General features: G+C 41.7%; 1 protein-coding gene across 1 annotated transcript; it reads left to right on the top strand.

Annotated features, from left to right (window-relative positions):
• Window positions 1-4,243: 4,243 nt before the first annotated feature.
• Window positions 4,244-11,531, top strand: LOC140128745 (olfactory receptor 1468-like). Its single transcript, XM_072150446.1, has 3 exons — window positions 4,244-4,345; window positions 6,192-7,104; window positions 11,278-11,531. Exons 1-3 carry the CDS (start codon window positions 4,244-4,246, stop codon window positions 11,529-11,531), a joined length of 1,269 nt encoding a protein of 422 aa, XP_072006547.1.
• Window positions 11,532-19,033: the final 7,502 nt, after the last annotated feature.

The following is a 19,033-nucleotide window of genomic DNA, read 5'->3' as shown; positions in this document are numbered from 1 at the left end:
CGTCAGAAAGGCGCTGGTCATCAGGGGTATAGAATCTTTTTTTCTGCCTGTGAACCAAAAGAAAAGAAAAAAACCAAACGAGGAAAAAGAGGAGGCCGTAAAAGAAGACAACAGAACCGGCGCCATACCAAAATTGAGGCCACCCAACAAGATTCAACGATAAAAATCTTCAACCTGACTAATTATCCTCTCAGCCAGAATGAAGAATCTCTTCTATCAAAAGGTCTGTCTTACAGTCCTAACAGTCTTCCAAAAGAGTTTGATCTCTTTTTGGATATCAATCAATTTATTAGGAAACTCACCCTAAAACGCCATTTCTCCCTGCAAACAAAACGCAACAAAAGCCACACACCCCAAGAGGCAATGGGCCATATACAACCAAGCGTTGACACGAACAACATGGCACCTACGAATGACATGTGCGTCCGTACCACAAAAATTAAAAACAAATCCAAATTCTATCCCTTACAAGATCAAGGACACCACCTTAAAGTCTTTCAAGACCTAGTGATGGAAGACTTTAAGAAACTCACTACAGTAATTGCTCCACCGAGTTCTAGAACTAATAGGGGGAACCTGCGACCAACAGAGCGCAAAGCACTGAAAGATCTTAAAGGAAACCAGGACCTAGTTTTCAGACCAGCTGACAAAGGTGGAGGGTTAGTCATTATGACTTACACCTACTATAATGAAGAGGCTCTAAACATCCTATCGGATACTACATATTACATAAAAATAGCCGCCAACCCAATGCCTGCACTTCAAAAGAAACTCAAACTACTTCTGGATGCGGCCTTCAAGCAAAAGACCATTACCAAAGAAGAACACAGATTTCTTTTTATACCTTTTCCCACTACACCCTACTTTTATTTTCTACCGAAAATCCACAAAAATGACAAAACACCCCCCGGAAGACCCATCATATCGGGCATTGGCTCCCCTACCAGCAACATTTCACATTTTCTAGACCTATATTTACAAGACTACGTTATACAATTGCAAAGCTATCTGAAAGATTCAGACCACCTCATCAGAGACCTAAATGCCACAGAATTGCCTGAGAAGTTCTCCTTTCTAACAATGGATGTGAGTGCCCTCTATTCCAACATCGATAATGAGAAAGGAATCGAGTGCACAGCTTATTTTCTGAACAAAGATTTGGAACTCCCTACAGAGTTTAAGAACCTTTTGATATCACTCTTGAGGATAACTTTGGAAAACAATTTCTTCTCATATGGATCTTCACTATACCTACAGCAACGTGGTACGGCCATGGGCACCCGAGTGGCCCCGTCCTACGCAAATCTCTTTATGGGTTTGTTTGAGGATTTGTTTATTATATCACAACACCCATTCCGGCAGCATATATTTTCTTATCGCAGGTACATCGATGACCTATTCTTCATCTGGACTGGTTCAAACAACGATGCCATTTCATTTCTGCAATCACTCAACCAAAATCCGTGGGGTATCTCCTTCACCATGGAGTACAGCGACTCTCACATCCACTTTCTTGATCTGAACTTAGAAAATAAACATGGACGAATCATCACCTCCACATACTTCAAAGACGTTGATACTAACAGTTACCTAAACTACGAGAGCTCCCACTTCCAGAAATGGAAAGACAATATACCATTCAGCCAGTATCGGCGAATCCGGAAAAACTGTACCGACACCTCCACTTTCAAGTCCCAAGCAACGATCCTAAAAAAACGTTTCCAAGAAAAAGGGTATCCTGCACATATTCTTAAAAATGCATACAAGAGGAGCTCCAAACTCACCCAGGAAGAATGTCTCACTACCGGAGCTAAAAATAAAGACCCGATCGATCTGCCGTTGGCGTTCATCACGCGATACAACGACAAGCACAAACAAATCAAGGACATTCTCTACAAACATTGGCACATCCTAGAAGGTGATAATGTACTAAAGGAGATCATCCCCAAACACCCCAAGGTTACCTTCAGGAAAGCGGCCACTCTCAAGAATATTCTAGCCCCGAGCCAGATTAAACAACATGGGATCAAGAGAACAGTATCCACTGGACCAGTAGTCAACAGATGTGCCCAACCTCTATGCCTGTGTTGCCACAACATTAAACACAATGCTAATACCTTCCGGTCTAACACCACCTCTGAATGCTTTCAGGTTAAACACCATATGACGTGTCAGACCAAATACGTCATATATCTCCTGGAATGCCCCTGTGGACTCCAATATGTGGGGAGAACGACACAGGCCCTGAACAGAAGGATCAATGGCCACAGGGCAAACATAAAGAAGGGCTTCCAACTGCATGGGCTGTCTAAGCATTATCTCATGAGACACGCCAAGAATGAGAACTTGCTAACAATCATGCCTATCGACCATATTATGGAGGACGTCCACAACAGATATGAGACACTCTGCAAGAGAGAGGTCTTTTGGATTTTCAAACTTAATACCCTAAGCCCCACCGGTCTAAATGAAGTTACTGAGACTATCATTCATTGAATTCATTCCATTCTACCTCTTCCACTGCCCCAGACAATAATCCTTCATCTAATCAGACCTCTCCCCCTTCCCCTCCTCTTCAAAAAATTTTAGTTTATTTTAGTTTATTTTATGTTATTCCCTTTTTCACTATATATATAATTTTTTTTTTTTTTTTTTTAGAGACAATCCCTTTTTTTTTTTTTTTTTTCTTCTTTATTTAGAGACAATCCCTTTTCTTTTTTTTTTTTTTTTCTCTTTTTTTTCTCCTTTTTTTTTTTTCTCTTTATTTTATTCAGACACTCACACCTATAAATTTCCGCCAAAACAGGGGAACCTAGATCACTTCTCCAGCACAACAAGCCTAGGTGAGACAAGCCTCCAGACTTCTATTTAGACATCCATCACAACCAGCTACATAGACTATTGGCCCACAGCTAAACACAACTCCAGGGCCCCTCATCTTTAAGCCATCCGATGCATACTCTTTGTCACAGGTCACTATATTTATGATTATGTTGTACTATGTAATATTCCATGATTTTAACCAATTGGTTGTTTTTAGCCTATAGGTTTATTCATGTATATGTATGTATGTGTATATATATATGTATATATATATTTTTATTTTTTTTATTTTTTTATTTTTTTTATCATGTATTATCTGTCTCTTCCACTTCCAATGTGATCACCAATTACCTTAGAGAAGGCCATAGGAATATTTATTTCCCTCAAATGTATCATTTCCTAACTTATATGAACTTTTTAAAGCCTATGTTTTATCCTTTTTGGTATACCGAGCCTCTGCTTGCTATTCTCCTTTTTAACTTACCATAAATATTAAAATTAATTTATTTTTGTGTATTGTATTAGACCTGAGGAAGCACTCGTTGGAGTGCGAAACGCGTTGTCCTAAATATCTCTGAATAAAAGGAAACCTCTTACCCCTGATGACCAGCGCCTTTCTGACGTCCCATTTTTACACATAGGGTGGCACAATTAGTGACCTACCCTCCAGCCCATTTGCTATACGCCCTTGTTACCCAGCCTTGGAGCGAGGGTGGGGACGCGGCAGCGGTTACTTACCACATATGCCTGACCCAGCGTTGTGCCTGTCTCTAGCACAACCAGCAAAGGTGAGTACCCAATCTCACCCAAGAGCACCTCTTCCTCAAGAGCACCCCCGAACTAACCAAGGATAATCTCGCACTAGGTAGCGCTGTTTCTCTCTGTTCCCATCCCTTTTTCTCTGCATATCCACAGTGATTACATGTGATCATGATTGGAGATTATGGGGCATATGCGTTACGTTGTATTAGCCTTTCGAAGGCCGTAGACCACACCTGAAATGTGCAGCCAAGTCCTTCCACCTATTCTCTGGTCAATGTACACCGGATGTCTATGAGGGAAATGTCACAATAAAGTTGGAACTAAGTTTTAACCTCAATCTGGTGCAAAAATACATTTTTCATTGTTTGTCATGAATATCTGCCTGATTGTTTCCATTAGATAGAGAAACTTTTCTAAAAGTTTAAACTTCTCACATAAAGTTTTACTATATCACTGAGAAAAGTTTTTGTAATCTCTTGACAACAGAAGTAATTATCAGAAGTTTCGATCCTCCATAAGTCGGACACAAGAGACACGAGGTCACAGCTGATGTTATCCAGAGGGTTTGGTTCTTCTTCCATCATGTGTTCTCTATATATGTACGATCCTGTATACAGCAGAACCTCACATAGGAGACAACACTGCAAAATATTTGTACATGATCATTGTTATCCTGGTTATTATTAACAAAGAAAAGATGGAAAGTATCTACAAGAAACCGGAAGAGAAATCTTTCCAGAGGAATATGAAATTATATAATGTAAGTTATTATTATTATTATTATTATTATTATTATTATTATTATTGTTATGTTCTATGTTTGATGCTGTTATCTTCAGAATGGTGACATAAAATGTCTGTACAATTGTAATAATTACCAAATAAATATAATTTTAGAAGAAACTAAAGAAATACAAATCAGCTAAATTACAGATGGTGGGAAAGTCAGACACACAGGGGGAGATTTATCAGAAGTTTCTGAGAGCAGAACTGTTCTAGTTGCTCATGGCGATCAATCAGAGCTTGGTTTCCATTTTTTCACAGCTGTCGATTTTATTAGACCTGTATTCTGATTGGTTGCCATGAGAAACTAGAACAGTTTTACATCAGACATTTCTTATAAATCTGCTCTACAGTGTGAAAGGATTTATAAAGAGACAATTGAGCAAGTGGCCTGAAGACACTAGCGCAGAGATGGTGGGAGAACAAAAGGAGGGGTGCTGGAAGTAATGAAACAGGTGGTAGAAGAGGGGAACTAGAGCTAGGCTACTGAAGCTGGGGTAGAGATAGCTGTAGAGATCAAGTGGGGCTGGGGAAGAGGGGAACTAGAGCTGGGTTATTGAAGCTAGGGTAGAGTTAGTGGTAGAGATAGAGGAGGAGTTGGGGAAGAGGGGAACTAGAGCTAGCTCCTGAAGCTGGGGTAGAGATAGTGGTAATAATAATAATCTTTATTTATATAGCGCCATCATATTACGTAGCGTGTGGTAGAGATGGAGAATAGGTGGGGGAAGAGGTGGACTACAGATAACTACTGAAGCTGGAGTAGAAATAGTGGTAGAGATGTAGAATGGGAGAGGGAGGAGGTGGACTACAGATAACTACTGAAGCTGGAGTAGAAATAGTGGTAGAGATGTAGAATGGGAGAGGGAGGAGGTGGACTACAGCTAACTACTGAAGCTGGAGTAGAAATAGTGATAGAGATGGAGAATAAGTGGGGAAGAGGTGGACTAGAGTTCGCTACTGTAGCTGGGGTAGAGATAGTTGTAGAGATGGGTAGGGTTTGGGAAGCAGTTGACTACAGCTCACTACTCACTACTGGGGAAGGGATGGTGGTTGAGATAAAGAAGGGGTGGGGAAGAGGAGGACTAGAGGCAGCTGCTGGTGCTAAGATACAGATTGTGGTAGAGATAGAGGAGGGGTTGGGGAAAAGGTGGACTCGAGCTAGCTACTGAAGCTGGGGCAAAGATGGTGGTAGAGATGGAGGTGGTACTACTACTCAGGTATACATGGGCACAGCACAGTACTACTACTCCTTTCCCATATATGTGGGCAAAGTACAGTATTGCTACTACTATCTTGTAAATATTGGTATGGTACTTCTACTCCTATCAGATATTTATGGGCAGAGTACAACATTACTACTTCTATCCTGTATATATGAGCCCTGCACAGTACTACTACTCCTATCCTGTTTTACTCCTAGTCCTATCATGTCTTTATGGTAGTGTATAATATTATAAATCTCCTATCAAAATCATTAGAAGCCTTTCACATCTTTTTTCTGGAAACAGCATTGAGTCGGTGTTGTGGGTGGATGTCCCTCGGAGTATCGGGCCTTATCTAGATTTTACATCTTGGCTCCTTTATTCATGGAAGAACATACGTTGAGGGGGATATCTAGATTCTAACCGCTCGGTTCTTTGATTCAGTATTTTATTATTTTTCTTCCACCAGGTTATTCTTTTGTTTCAGAATCTTATTTTCGATGTTTTCTTAGCTATTCCACAGCCTCATGTTCTTTATGATACTGATACTTACATATTGGGCTTGATGTGGTTGGAAGTCTAGTTGGGTTTTCTTTACATTTTCTTCCATTGTTCTTGCAGCAAAATCTGACTGTAGGCGCAGAGTTTTTCCTTTTAGGATTTCAAGGAAGTCAACGTTTAAGAAACCTTCTATTTGTTCTGTTCCTTGTTGTTTTTTTCGCAACAATATGTGGGAACCTCCTGATCATCACCCTGGTGTCCTCCAGCAGGAGCCTCCACACCCCCATGTACTTCTTCATCTCACAACTGTCCATCAGTGACATCATAGTAATAACGAACATTGTCCCCAACCTTCTTCACATCCTGCTCCATAATGGGGGGACTATCCATTTTGGTGGATGTATGTCTCAGTTTTACTTTTTTACAGTATTAGAGGCTTTTGAGTGTCTTCTCCTCACGGCGATGTCCTATGACCGATATGTCGCCATCTGTAACCCCCTCCGCTACTCCTCTATAATAACTATTAAATTGTGTGTGGAGTTGGCCGCCATGTCTTGGGTGTTGGGGGCCTTTGTTTCGTTCATTGTCACCATCACACAATCGTACCTTCATTTTTGTGGACGTAACACCATTGACCATTTGTTCTGCGACATCGACCCCTTACTAGAACTTGCCTGTTCAGACACGTTTATAATCCACTTGGAAATTTACCTCATGGGAATTCCAATTGTATTAATCCCAACCATAATCATTGTGGTGTCTTATACTAATATCGTATTGGCAGTATTACGGATCCCGTCCAGTACCGGGAGACAGAAAGCCTTCTCCACCTGCAGCTCCCACCTCATCGTGGTCTCCATCTTCTACGGGACTCTTTTCAGCGTTTATGTCTTTCCAAAAATTGGAGAAACTTGGGTGGTTAATAAAATTCTTTCCCTTTTTTATACTGTCTTTACTCCATTGGTTAATCCCATTATTTACAGTTTAAGAAATCAGGACATTAAGAAAGCCGCACAGGAGACATTTCACAAAAGTAGAATTTTGTAAATATTTTACGGGTTTTCAGTTTAACTACTTCAAAACTAAGTTTTTTTTAGCTTTTTTTCGTTCGTTTCAGTTTTTACTCCGCTCCTTCCACAAGCTGTAACTTTAAGATTTTTTTCCTTTACATGTTTTATCTGTAAGCTCTTTCTAGTGGCTTCATTTAATATTTGGGGCCATGTACTGGAAAGCTGGAAAAAAATCCATTTCTCTCCATCTCCTTCATTTATTTGCTCTATAAGATTACTGAAATACCAAATGTATATATTTGATGTATTTTTTTTTATATCTTTTAAAAAACGGAAAAGCCTTGCATTAAAAAACGCCTAGTGTGGCCTCATTTATACTTGAGGGTCATTGTGTGCAGGATGGGATTACATTTCCAGTGATAATTTATTGAAAACTGTACGACCTTTAATAACTTCTTTAAAATAATTTTATTGGAGTCAAAATGTTACAGAAGTGGTGACTCAGAAATTACTTGAGTATAAGCCAACCTGAGCACGAGCCAAGGCACATAATTCTACCACCAAAAACTGGGAAAACCCATTGACTCGAATATAAGCCAAGGGTGGGACATGCATTGGTCACAGCCTCCCCAGTATATAGCTCGCCAGCCCCCTGTATTGTATAACCTGCCAGACCCCTGCAGTACATAGCCTGCCAGCCCCTTGTAGTATATAGGCAGCCAGCCCACAGTAGTATACATCAAGCCCCCTGTAGTATATAGCCAGCCCCCTCTAGGATATAGCCTGCCAGCCTCCTGTAGTATATAGCCAGCCTTCCCTCTTTAGTATATAGCCAGCTAACTCACAGTATTATACATCAAGCCCCCTGTAGTATATAACCAGTCAACCCCCTATAGTATATAGCCTGCCCGCCCCCTATAGTATATAGCCTGCCCGCCCCCTGTAGTATATAGCCTGTCAGCCCCCTGTAGTATATAGCCAGTCCCCTGTAGTAAATAGCCTGCCATCCACCTGTAGTATATAGCCTGCCAGTCCCCTGTAGTATATAGCCAGCCAGTCCCCTGTAGTATATAGCCAGCCAGTCCCCTGTAGTATATAGCCAGCCAGTCCCCTGTAGTATATAGCCAGCTAGCACACAGTATTATACATTAAGCCCCCTGAAAAATATAGCCTGCCAGCCCCCTGTAGTATATGGCCTGCCAGCTACCTGTAGTATATAGCCTGCCAGCCCCCTGTAGTATATAGCCAGCTAGCCCACAGTATTATACATCAAGCCCCTTGTAGTATATAGCCAGCGCCCTGTAGTATATAGCCAGCTAGCCCATGGTATTATACATCACGCCCCCTGTAGTTTATAGCCTGCCAGCTACCTGTAGTATATAGCCTGCCAGCCCCCTGTGGTATATAGCCATCCATCCACATTTAGTCTATAGCCAGCCACCCCCTGTAGTATATAGCATGCCATCCCCCTGTAGTATATAGATAGCCAGCCCCCAGTAGTTTATTGCTTGCATGCCCTTCTCTAGAATATAGCCTGCCTGCCTCCTTTAGTATATAGCATGCCAGTCCCCTGTAGTATATAGCATGCCAGTCCTTTGTAGTATATAGCCTGCCAGCCCCCTGTAGTATATGGCCTGCTAAATACATTTTTTAAATTTAGTTATTTTTACTATAATTTCAAGCCTTCTATGGTACTTAAACCTGAGGGGTCTGATCACTTATACAATTTTGTATTGTACTGGATTGTGAATATACTGCTCCTGTTTTACAGTCTGTCACTGACAAACTAAAGTTGTTGCCTATTTTTCAATAAATCACTTCCTATAGACATGTCCCTGCATATATATGTACATGTGTCTTTGCCTCTTTTAAAACTTCAGTCTTTCCTGTTCACCCCATGCTGCTCTCTGCTTATACACACACCTTCCTCTGTTCTACTGTTCTGTAGCGTCACCCACTGTGTCTTTCTTCTCATATGTTATCCTCTCTGACAGGGACAGAAAGAAGGGAGAGGGAGGGAGTGGGATGAATCTTAACGCTCCTTCTTCAGTTCCTTCTTTTTAGTTCATACATGTAAAGAAAGAATCACGGAAGGGCTGCACACAGCACAAAAGTAAGTAGCAAGACTGCTGAATCACTTGATGAACTTTCAGGGGACTATTATTATGATTATCTGGATTGCTCTGTGGTGGGTCTGGCTATCCACAGCTATCATTTATACATGATTATCTATACCCACAGCTGATATGCTTAACCCTTTGATTGCTGCATGTGTGAGCTTTTGATAAATGACCATGTACTGACCTGATGTACATTGGCAATTTTAGTACCCTTATGATTTTAAAGAAACAAATTGCTTTAACATTGCTTGAAGTAAAACAATTTTCTACAAGGCAGCAAAGCCACATGGGCAACTTATGTAAAAGGGTGGAGTCGGGGTGGGGACCATCATTTATTATTGAAGATAAAATCATTAGAGATGAGCGAGTATACTGGTCTGAGCTTGATGCTCGTTCGAGTATTAAGGTACTCGAAACGGATCGTTGCTCGGACGAGTATTTCCCCTGCTTGAGATCGAGCATTTAATTAAAAAAACACAGTGAAGGACAATGAAGAATAGAATAAAAACAGTGAACACAGTGAACACAGGATCATTTAAGTGAAAAACGCAGTGAAAAACACAGTGAAGAATAGATTACAGATGTTCGGCACATCTGCTTACTTGTCGGAAGATACGCGCGGAACGGTGCGAACAAAATAGTATGTGAAGAACAATATATATGTGTGAAGAACACATTGAAGAACACGGTGAGGAGGACAGAGACATCGGGCAACAGGACAGAGACATCAGGGAGCAGCACAGAGACATCGGGGAGCAGCACAGAGACATCGGGGAGCAGGACAGAGACATCAGGGAGCAGCACAGAGACATCAGGGAGCAGCACAGAGACATCAGGGAGCAGCACAGAGACACCAGGGAGCAGGACAGAGACACCGGGGAGCAGGACAGAGACACCGGGGAGCAGGACAGAGACACCGGGGAGCAGCACAGAGACATCGGGGAGCAGCACAGAGACATCGGGGAGCAGCACAGAGACATCGGGGAGCAGCACAGAGAAATCGGGGAGCAGCACAGAGAAATCGGGGAGCAGCACAGAGACATAAGGGGAGGACAAAGACATCGGGAAACAGAACATAGACATCGGGGAGGAAGACAGAGAAATCAGGGAACAGGACAGAGACATCGGGGAGGTCACAGACATCGGGGAGTAGCACAGAGAGATCAGGAAACAGGACAGAGACATAGGGAAGGGCAGAGAAATCGGGAAAGGCAGAGAGAGTGATGAGAATTCAGTGGAAGAAGAGGAGCGGAACCCGGGACAGCAGACAAGTAAGCAGATGTGCCGAACATCTGCAATCTATTCTTCACTGTGTTTTTCACTGCGTTTTTCACTTGCTAACTTGTCGGGAGATAATATACGCGCGGAACAGTGAAGAATAGATTGCAGATGTTTGCATACATCTGATCACTTATCAGAAGACATTCTTTTTCAATTAAATAACACATTTTATTCCTGAACCATGGTCCCTTTGAAAAATGCTCGAGTCTCCCATTGACTTCAATGGGGCTCGTTATTCGAGACGAGCACTCGAGCATCTGGAAAAGTTTGTCTCGAATAAAGAGCTCTCGAGCATTTTAGTGCTCGCTCATCTCTAAAAATGATACATACTTTTCCAAATGAAAAGACTGGTGAGTGTGAATTTCATGTATACAACCACCCAAATACTTTCCAAATAGTCCCAGGTCTGTTGGGTTCTGTCTCTAGCAGATTTGCACATATTGAAGCTTTGTCCATTCTTCTTTAAAGCAAAGTTCTAGCTCAGTCACATTGGAGAACACACAGAATCTATCTCCAGGCCACAGGTTCTCCATGAGATTTAGGTCTGGACTACGAATGGACTTTGCACACACAAGATTATGATATAAATTGGAGGGAAGGGGTTGGTTAAAGAGAGAGTTCTTTGTGCTATTTGTATTATACTCAATGTAAAGTAAATGTCTAATTGTCGGGCCGTGACCCTCCTGTTCAGGACACTGATATAAATATTCCCCACATAAACTAAAACTAGGCTGAAAGTTGTGCAGACATTATCCTCGACATGACCGAACACCTCTCATCCCCTCCTCTCTTTAGAACTTGAATGGAAGGGTAGGAGAATGATGTCTTATTGTTTACCCACAATCCGGAGGACAGCAGATGAGAAGAAATGTATATCACAGAAGATTGTGATAGTCGGGACACATGATCCGACCGGATACCAGATATGTGACGTCCAGGTGTTCACAGAAGGTTCACAGAGACCACAAATAACTGGTATCCGAAACCTGAATAATAGACGGATTAGAAGAAACCAGAAACCTACAGACAAAGAACCTGAGAAAATCTGAGAAAATGAAGAAATCCTAAGATATTTATTCTTTAAAAATGTCATACGGTTCCTGTCAGCACAAAGATCAGGGGACTTATATATTATATACCAGTGCATGGCGTCACATCGAGGAGGACACATAACACTAAGCACATGGCGCTGATCCGGCTCAGCCCGATACATCCAGGAGGACACATAACACTAAGCACATGGCGCTGATCCGGCTCAGCCCGATACATCCAGGAGGACACATAACACTAAGCACATGGGGCCAATCCGGCTCAGCCCGATACATCCAGGAGGACACATAACACTAAGCACATGGGGCCAATCCGGCTCAGCCCGATACATCCAGGAGGACACATAACACTGAGCACATGGCGCTGATCCGGCTCAGCCCGATACATCCAGGAGGACACATAACACTAAGCACATGGAGCCAATCCAGCTCAGCCCGATACATCCAGGAGGACACATAACACTAAGCACACGGCGCCAATCTGGCTCAGCCCGATACATCCAGGAGGACACACAACACTAAGCACATTGGGCCAATCCGGCTCAGCCCGATACATCCAAAAGGACACACAACACTAAGCACATGGCGCTGATCCGGCTCAGCCCGATACATCCATGAGGACACACAACACTAAGCACATGGCGCTGATCCGGCTCAGCCCGATACATCCAGGAGGACACACAACACTAAGCACATGGGGCCAATCCGGCTCAGCCCGATACATCCAGAAGGACACACAACACTAAGCACATGGCGCTGATCCGGCTCAGCCCGATACATCCATGAGGACACACAACACTAAGCACATGGCGCTGATCCGGCTCATCCCGATACATCCAGGAGAACACACAACAGTAAATTGCTTCTATGGAATTTATAAAGTGTTTTATTTTAAGGGTGTGATCGGAAATCTAAGTTTTTCTTCCTAGAATAAAAATAGATCATTTGTATTTCACCTTCATTTTTACTATAGGTTTCTAATGTGTCCTGTCTCTTCTCCCTCTGGTAGCTGATTATATATCTCCTTATTACTTTCTATGTAAAGGAGTATGCTCAGTTTTTCTTTAATAATTCTGGAGATGATCCTTTCTTTCCCAAAGAAGTTGGACAGAACATTGTTTATGGTCGTTGCTAAGCAGAGAAAAGATTGTTGCTATACAAAGTCAAGAGGGTTGCTATGCAGAGATCAGAATATTGCTTTAGAGAGCCATGAGGGTTTCTATGCAGAGACTACTGGTTTACTATGGACAGAACATTGTTTATGGTCGTTGCTAAGCAGAGAATAGATTGTTGCTATACAAAGTCAAGAGGTTTGCTATGCAGATACCAGAGTATTGCTATAGAGAGACATGAGGGTTGCTTAGAGAACTCCTGAGAAGCAGTTTTTTTTAATCTTCCTCTATCATTACTAGAGATGAGCGAGCACTAAAATGCTCGGGTGCTCGTTATTCGGTACAAACTTTTCTCGATGCTCGAGTGCTCGTCTCGAATAACGAGCCCCATTGAAGTCAATGGGAGACTCGAGCATTTTTCACTGACAGAACAGTAAAAGAACACAGTGCTTAATTACACATTACACATGTTTCCAGATGTTTTACTTGGAAGAACTCATTGAAATAACACTATTCCTCACATTGCAGGTGTGCGCGCGTATCTCCCGCTAGGTTCAGAGATATGAGTGAACATCTGGAATGTGAAGAATAGAATAAAAACAGTGAATACAGGAACATTTAAGTGCAGAACACATTGAAAGAACAATATTCTTCACATTCCAGATGTTCTGAACATCTCCGAATCTAGCGGGAGACACGCGCGCACACCTGGAAAGTGAAGAATAGTGTTATTTCAATGTGTTCTAACAAGCAAAACATCAGGAAACATCTGGAATATGTAATTAAGCACTGTGTTCTTTTACTGTTCTGTTTTAGCAAAAAATTTTAGTGCTCGCTCACCTCTATTGTTGATTAAACAATCTTCTTAAGGCTACATTCACACGAACGTATGGGGGATGTATATACGGCCGACGTTTATACGGCATATATATGTCCCCCATTCATCGCAATGGCCTCACAGCGCCATACGGGAGCGGTATGGTGCAACTACTAGCGTCAACGTACCGTTCCGTATCTTGTAAAAAGATAGGATATGTTTTATATTTCAACGGAATACAGGACCATGTAAGTGCAGAACACATTGAAAGAACAATATTCTTCACATTCCAGATGTTCCGAACATCTGCGAACCTAGCGGGAGACACGCGCGCACACCTGCAAAGTGAGGAATAGTGTTATTTCAATGTGTTCTTACAAGGAAAACATCTGTAAACATGTGTAATGTGTTATTCTTCACTATAAACATTGTTCTTCACTGTCTTTTATTAATTTAATGCTCGAACTCGAGCCGGCAAGATACTCGTCCGAGTAACGAGCCGGTCCGAGTATGCTAATACTCCACCGAGCAGTATACTCGCTCATCTCTAATCATTACTAAAAATATTTTATTTGGTCCTTAAATATAAACAAAAAAAAGAGATGTCAAAAATTCATATATAAAAGTTAATTGTTACTTTAAAAAAGTAAATAAAACTCTTTGGTGTTAGTGGAAAGTAACTAATATAAACTAAATAAATAAAAAGGATATCTTAAAAGTCAAAGTTGAGCCCTTATACAACCCATTGGTTAGACGACACATAGAAAATTGTGTACAGCACCGAGTATCAGTGTAGAAGAAAGAAATAGGTGACCTCATAAATAATTGTGACTGTTTGGAGATAATCCCCTGGGCAGCAGTTTCTAAATGAAACCCGTCATAAAGATCAGGCACAATAATCCTTGCATGCTCCCCCCCCCCCCTTTGTTGAAAAGTGCAGTTCAGGCATCCAGCTTAACTTTGCCTCCTCCAACCAGTAAAATCTCTCCCCAAATTTTTCTGTCTTTGTCTATGTTGGGTCTGCCCTCCGCTGCTTGGCTCTGCCCATGTCGATGTCCTTGAAATGGTGACAAGATATGCACCCAGTGCGATGGACAGCATTCTAGTAAGAACAGGAAGAGACGCCCTGTCAGAACTTGAACCAGTGGACTCCACTGTCCCAGGCTGCATCTCTACCAACTGAGCTATGCAGTCCTCTGGACAGCTCCAGTGCTGATCCCTGGCCTAGTTCTTGATCTTTCAGTTCCTGTTTCCCTGGCTTTGCTCCACCTCTTCCTTGATTGGATTTCCTATATAAACCCAGCCTTGCTTACACTTCCTTGCAAGATTATTGTGCTTCCAGCCTGTAGTATAGCTGGTCTCCTTCTCTCCTGCGTCTGACTTCTCTACTGTGCAATGACTACCAGCTTCCTCCTGACTACGATACCTGCCTGCTCCTCTGGGTCTGGTTTTGGAGTCTCAGTGTGGAAGCTTACTTGGGTATTGCAGGCAGGAATCATAGTCAGGAGGCAGGGGTCAGCACACAGGAGAAGCTAAGAGGTACAGAGGAGCAGACAGGAATGGTATTCAGGAGGAATCTGGTGGTCATGGCACAGAAGATCAGCATCAGTATTGAGGGAGCAGGCAGGTATCGTAGTTAGGAGGAAGCCAGTGGTCATTGCACAGTAGAGAAGTCAGTCGCAGGAGACAAGCTAGACTACAGGCTGGAAGCACAATAATCTTGCAAGGAAGTATATGCAAGGCTGGGTTTAAATAGGAAGTCCAATCAAGGAAGGGGTGGAGCAAAGCCAGGGAAACAGGAACTGGGAACTGGAAGATCAAGAACTAGGCCAAGGATCAGCACTAGAGCTGTCCAGAGGACTGCAGAGCTCAGTTGGTAGAGCTGCAGCCTGGGACAGTGCAGTCCGCTGGTTCAAGTCCTGACACGTCCTGTCTGTTTGGATTTAGATTTGCAGAGTCACAGAGCTGTCAATCAAAAGAAGGAGATGGGGTTCACTGAAAGCCCAGAGAATCCATATCTCTTTTTTTCAGGGATGACTCATTGTCTACTCATTTGCATATCAGAAAAAAAACATCTGTAATAAGATTGATACGTGGCTGATAATTTTAGGTGATATAGGGAGGAATTTTAACCCTTTCCCAGCAGGTATTGCTGTTGTGAGGGGTAAAATTGTGGTGATGGGTCTTCTTCAAGTAACAGTTTATAAATTGGGATACCTGTCAACCACAGCAAGTGTCAAAAGGGCTCCATAGAGGATCCATAGTGGAGCCCAAAATAGAAGGGAATTTTGTTCATATTGATTTAATATTTTTGCATAGATCTAGGATGGGAACGATTCCACTAGTGAGTACCGGTAGTCCCAATCCAATGCCGACCACATTTAGGCCACAGGGGAAAGTGTTCAAGGAAACCTCGTTCAGGTGACCATACACCTGGATCACGTGATTATGGAATGTCTAAAACCAACAAAGGAACAATAGGTTTATCAATCTTTCAAGTATTTTTACATTGCAATAAGATTGCCCTGTAAATGTTGGCTCCCACACTAGTCCATGTGTTGTGTCATGTATGGGTTGCATGAGGGCAAAACATTGTCCTTGTGAAAAGGATCTATGTTTTCCATGACCTATAATGGGAACCTGTCACCAGGAATATACTTTTCAGCTGGTGACAGGTCCCAATTGCAAATGCTTTGCTAATCTTAAAAAATGCCTTTGTCAGCATTCTGAATACTGTCACCACTTCATAAAACTTTATTTTACATTACCTGGCTCCCTACCAGCAATGTGTGCTGAGTCCCGAGGGGTGGGGGTTGGCTGTGTAATTACATTCTTAGTAATTACATTGTAATTTATTTGCCTTGGAAGTAGCTGCCTGGAACTGGGCATTGAGGTTTACTGTCCACCAATAATCCAGACTTTTATTCAGTCTTTCAGGGTAACAAACTGCTTCTCGGGAGCCTCATTAAAACCAATCATCGATTTCTATTTGCTGCAAAAATTATAGAAACTATAATTCATACAGTATTTATTGTTGGAATGTACAGCCCCACAGAATGAGCGTCTCTATGCATATATAACATTTATGATTGTACTGTTCCTCTTGGTAGAAATTCTCACATCATTTATAGTTTATTATAATTCGCCGGTCTTACAAAATGCACATTTATTAATCAATTCCTGTAGAGACTTTTTTATTTCCTTATTCCGCAGACTGTATATGATGGGGTTGATCAGTGGAGTAAATACAGTGTAGAGCAGGGAGAGGAATTTACTGAGGTTCATGGTCCTTCCTCCGGGGAAGAGGTAAACGCTCAGTAAAGTGATAAAGAATATAGTGACCACAATGAGGTGGGAGCTGCAGGTGGAGAAGGTTTTCTGTCTACTCACGCTGGACTGAAGCCGTAAGATAGTGGCGATTATTTTAATATAAGATATGACTATTGTCACTGAGAAGAATAAGACTAGGAAGCACACAACATTCACCTCTAACTCGATAATGTGTGTACTAGAGCAAGACATTTCTAGTAAAGGAACAAGGTCACAGTAAAAATGGTCAATGATATTGGGTCCACAAAACGTCAGCATAGATATAGTTATACTGTAAATCAATGTAATGGAAAAACCCAACACCCAACACGCGACGGCCAATACTATACAATGGGCACTCGTCATGATAGAAGTGTAACGGAGGGGATTACAGATGGCCAGGAATCTGTCATAGGACATCACTGCGAGGAGAAGACTTTCAAATACTTCTGCAGCACTGAAGAAAAAAAACTGAATCATACAAGCAATAAAACTAATGGTCCCCCCATTATTCAGCAGGACATGAAGGATATTAGGGACAATGTCTGTGGGCAACATGATGTCACAGATGGACAGTTGTAAAATGAAGAAGTACATGGGAGTGTGGAGGTTCCTGCTGGTGGAAACCAGGACGATGATCAGGAGATTACCACATATTATCCCACAGTAGACAACCAAGAGGAGACACAACAGAAGGATACTTGAACGTTGGCTGATTTGGAATCCTAAGAGGAAAAACTCAGTAACCAAAGTCCAATTTCTCTCCTGGAAAAGCAACATTGGAATGAATTAGGAGGAGAAGGTCTCAGGCTTTCTTCATTCAATCCTCAGTTTTCTATTACACGTAGGACGCCCAGCTTTCCTCCACGACATATCACCCCTAGATCCTGGTGTGGGGTATAGCCAAGATGCCTTTATGCAACTTTACTGTTTATTGGTATGAATTATTTCTTATAAAATGCTCAACCTGATAGAAAAACGTTTTGTTTGAACTAAGATTTATGGTGATAAATCGGAATGGTCAGGTGATTTATCAGAGTCTGGTGGAAACATGTGAGATAATTGTACATGGAGTTGTAGGAAGTCTCCAGTAAAGCTTCTTTCATTACTTTGTTCCTAGAACTTTGCTGGACATCGTCTTCTGCATATTGGAATGTCTGAGGATCTAGAAAATACAGCGTCAGGCAACGGGCCAAAGATGGAGGGTTTTCTCATAGTGTTTACTTGAGTATTGGCCAACATTTTAGGAAAGGAGGCTCATTACAGAAAATATCTGAATATTTCTAAGACATTCTGTCACTTTCCTTCAACCTCAGTGAGCCTGAAAGGAGCTGATAGACTTGTCCTTGACCTCAACATAGACTTGACCTCAACATAGACTTGACCTCAATGTAGACTCGACCTCAATAGATGTCAGGAGAAGTGGTAGAGTATATTAAGTAGAGTCTAAATTAACAGAGATTAAGCAAATAACCAAGAAAATCGAAGATCACCTGGTGCTCTATATTAGTAATCAGTCCTATGTATAACAATATAGCAGAGACACGGAGATTACGATGGCCTCACCTCAGACAAGGACATGTTCTGTTTTCCAGAGATAAAGATCGAGTTGATTTCTAACTTTGAACTGCAAAGAAAATCTGAGCAGAAGTTTTTTCTATGTGATTACATTCAGTAGATGCAGCTCGTATGTCAGATCTTAGGATTCTCCTAGATTCTCACTTCTGGGTTCATATGTATAAGCAGAAGAAAGGCCCATGGAGGAAACAAGTCTTCAGAGATTCCAGATGATCGGACTCATTAGGGAAAAATGATCAAATTAAAAATAAAAATATAATCAGTGATAACGACAATGAACAGAAGTCTGTAGTGCAAATAACAGAAAACTCTCCCAAAATCAGTGATCACTATTGTGAGTGTTAACCCTTTAAATGGAGTTGGCAAAGATTAGCAAGGATTCCCCCTCCCCCAAGGAGACATTAGAGGGTAACGATACTGTGTCATACACTAGTATTACAGTATATATAAATAAACAGGGTGCGGTGTAACAAAGTATAATATTCTCACATCTGAACAACTACATCCAGTACACAAAAGGCAGATGTGATATTACGGTAATTGCACATATATTAAAACACTTAAAAACCTACACGAAGGGATGAGAACAAAGAACCTCCCACCCAGAGATCAAAATGTCAAGATAGAAACACTTACATCACAAAGACATATTTTGGTGAAGCAAGAAGATCGTAAGAAAAAACATT

The sequence above is a fragment of the Engystomops pustulosus genome, chromosome 4 (assembly GCF_040894005.1).
Source record: "Engystomops pustulosus chromosome 4, aEngPut4.maternal, whole genome shotgun sequence".
In the NCBI taxonomy this organism is placed as follows: Eukaryota; Metazoa; Chordata; class Amphibia; order Anura; family Leptodactylidae; genus Engystomops; species Engystomops pustulosus.
This window is presented reverse-complemented; position numbering and strand designations above follow the sequence as displayed.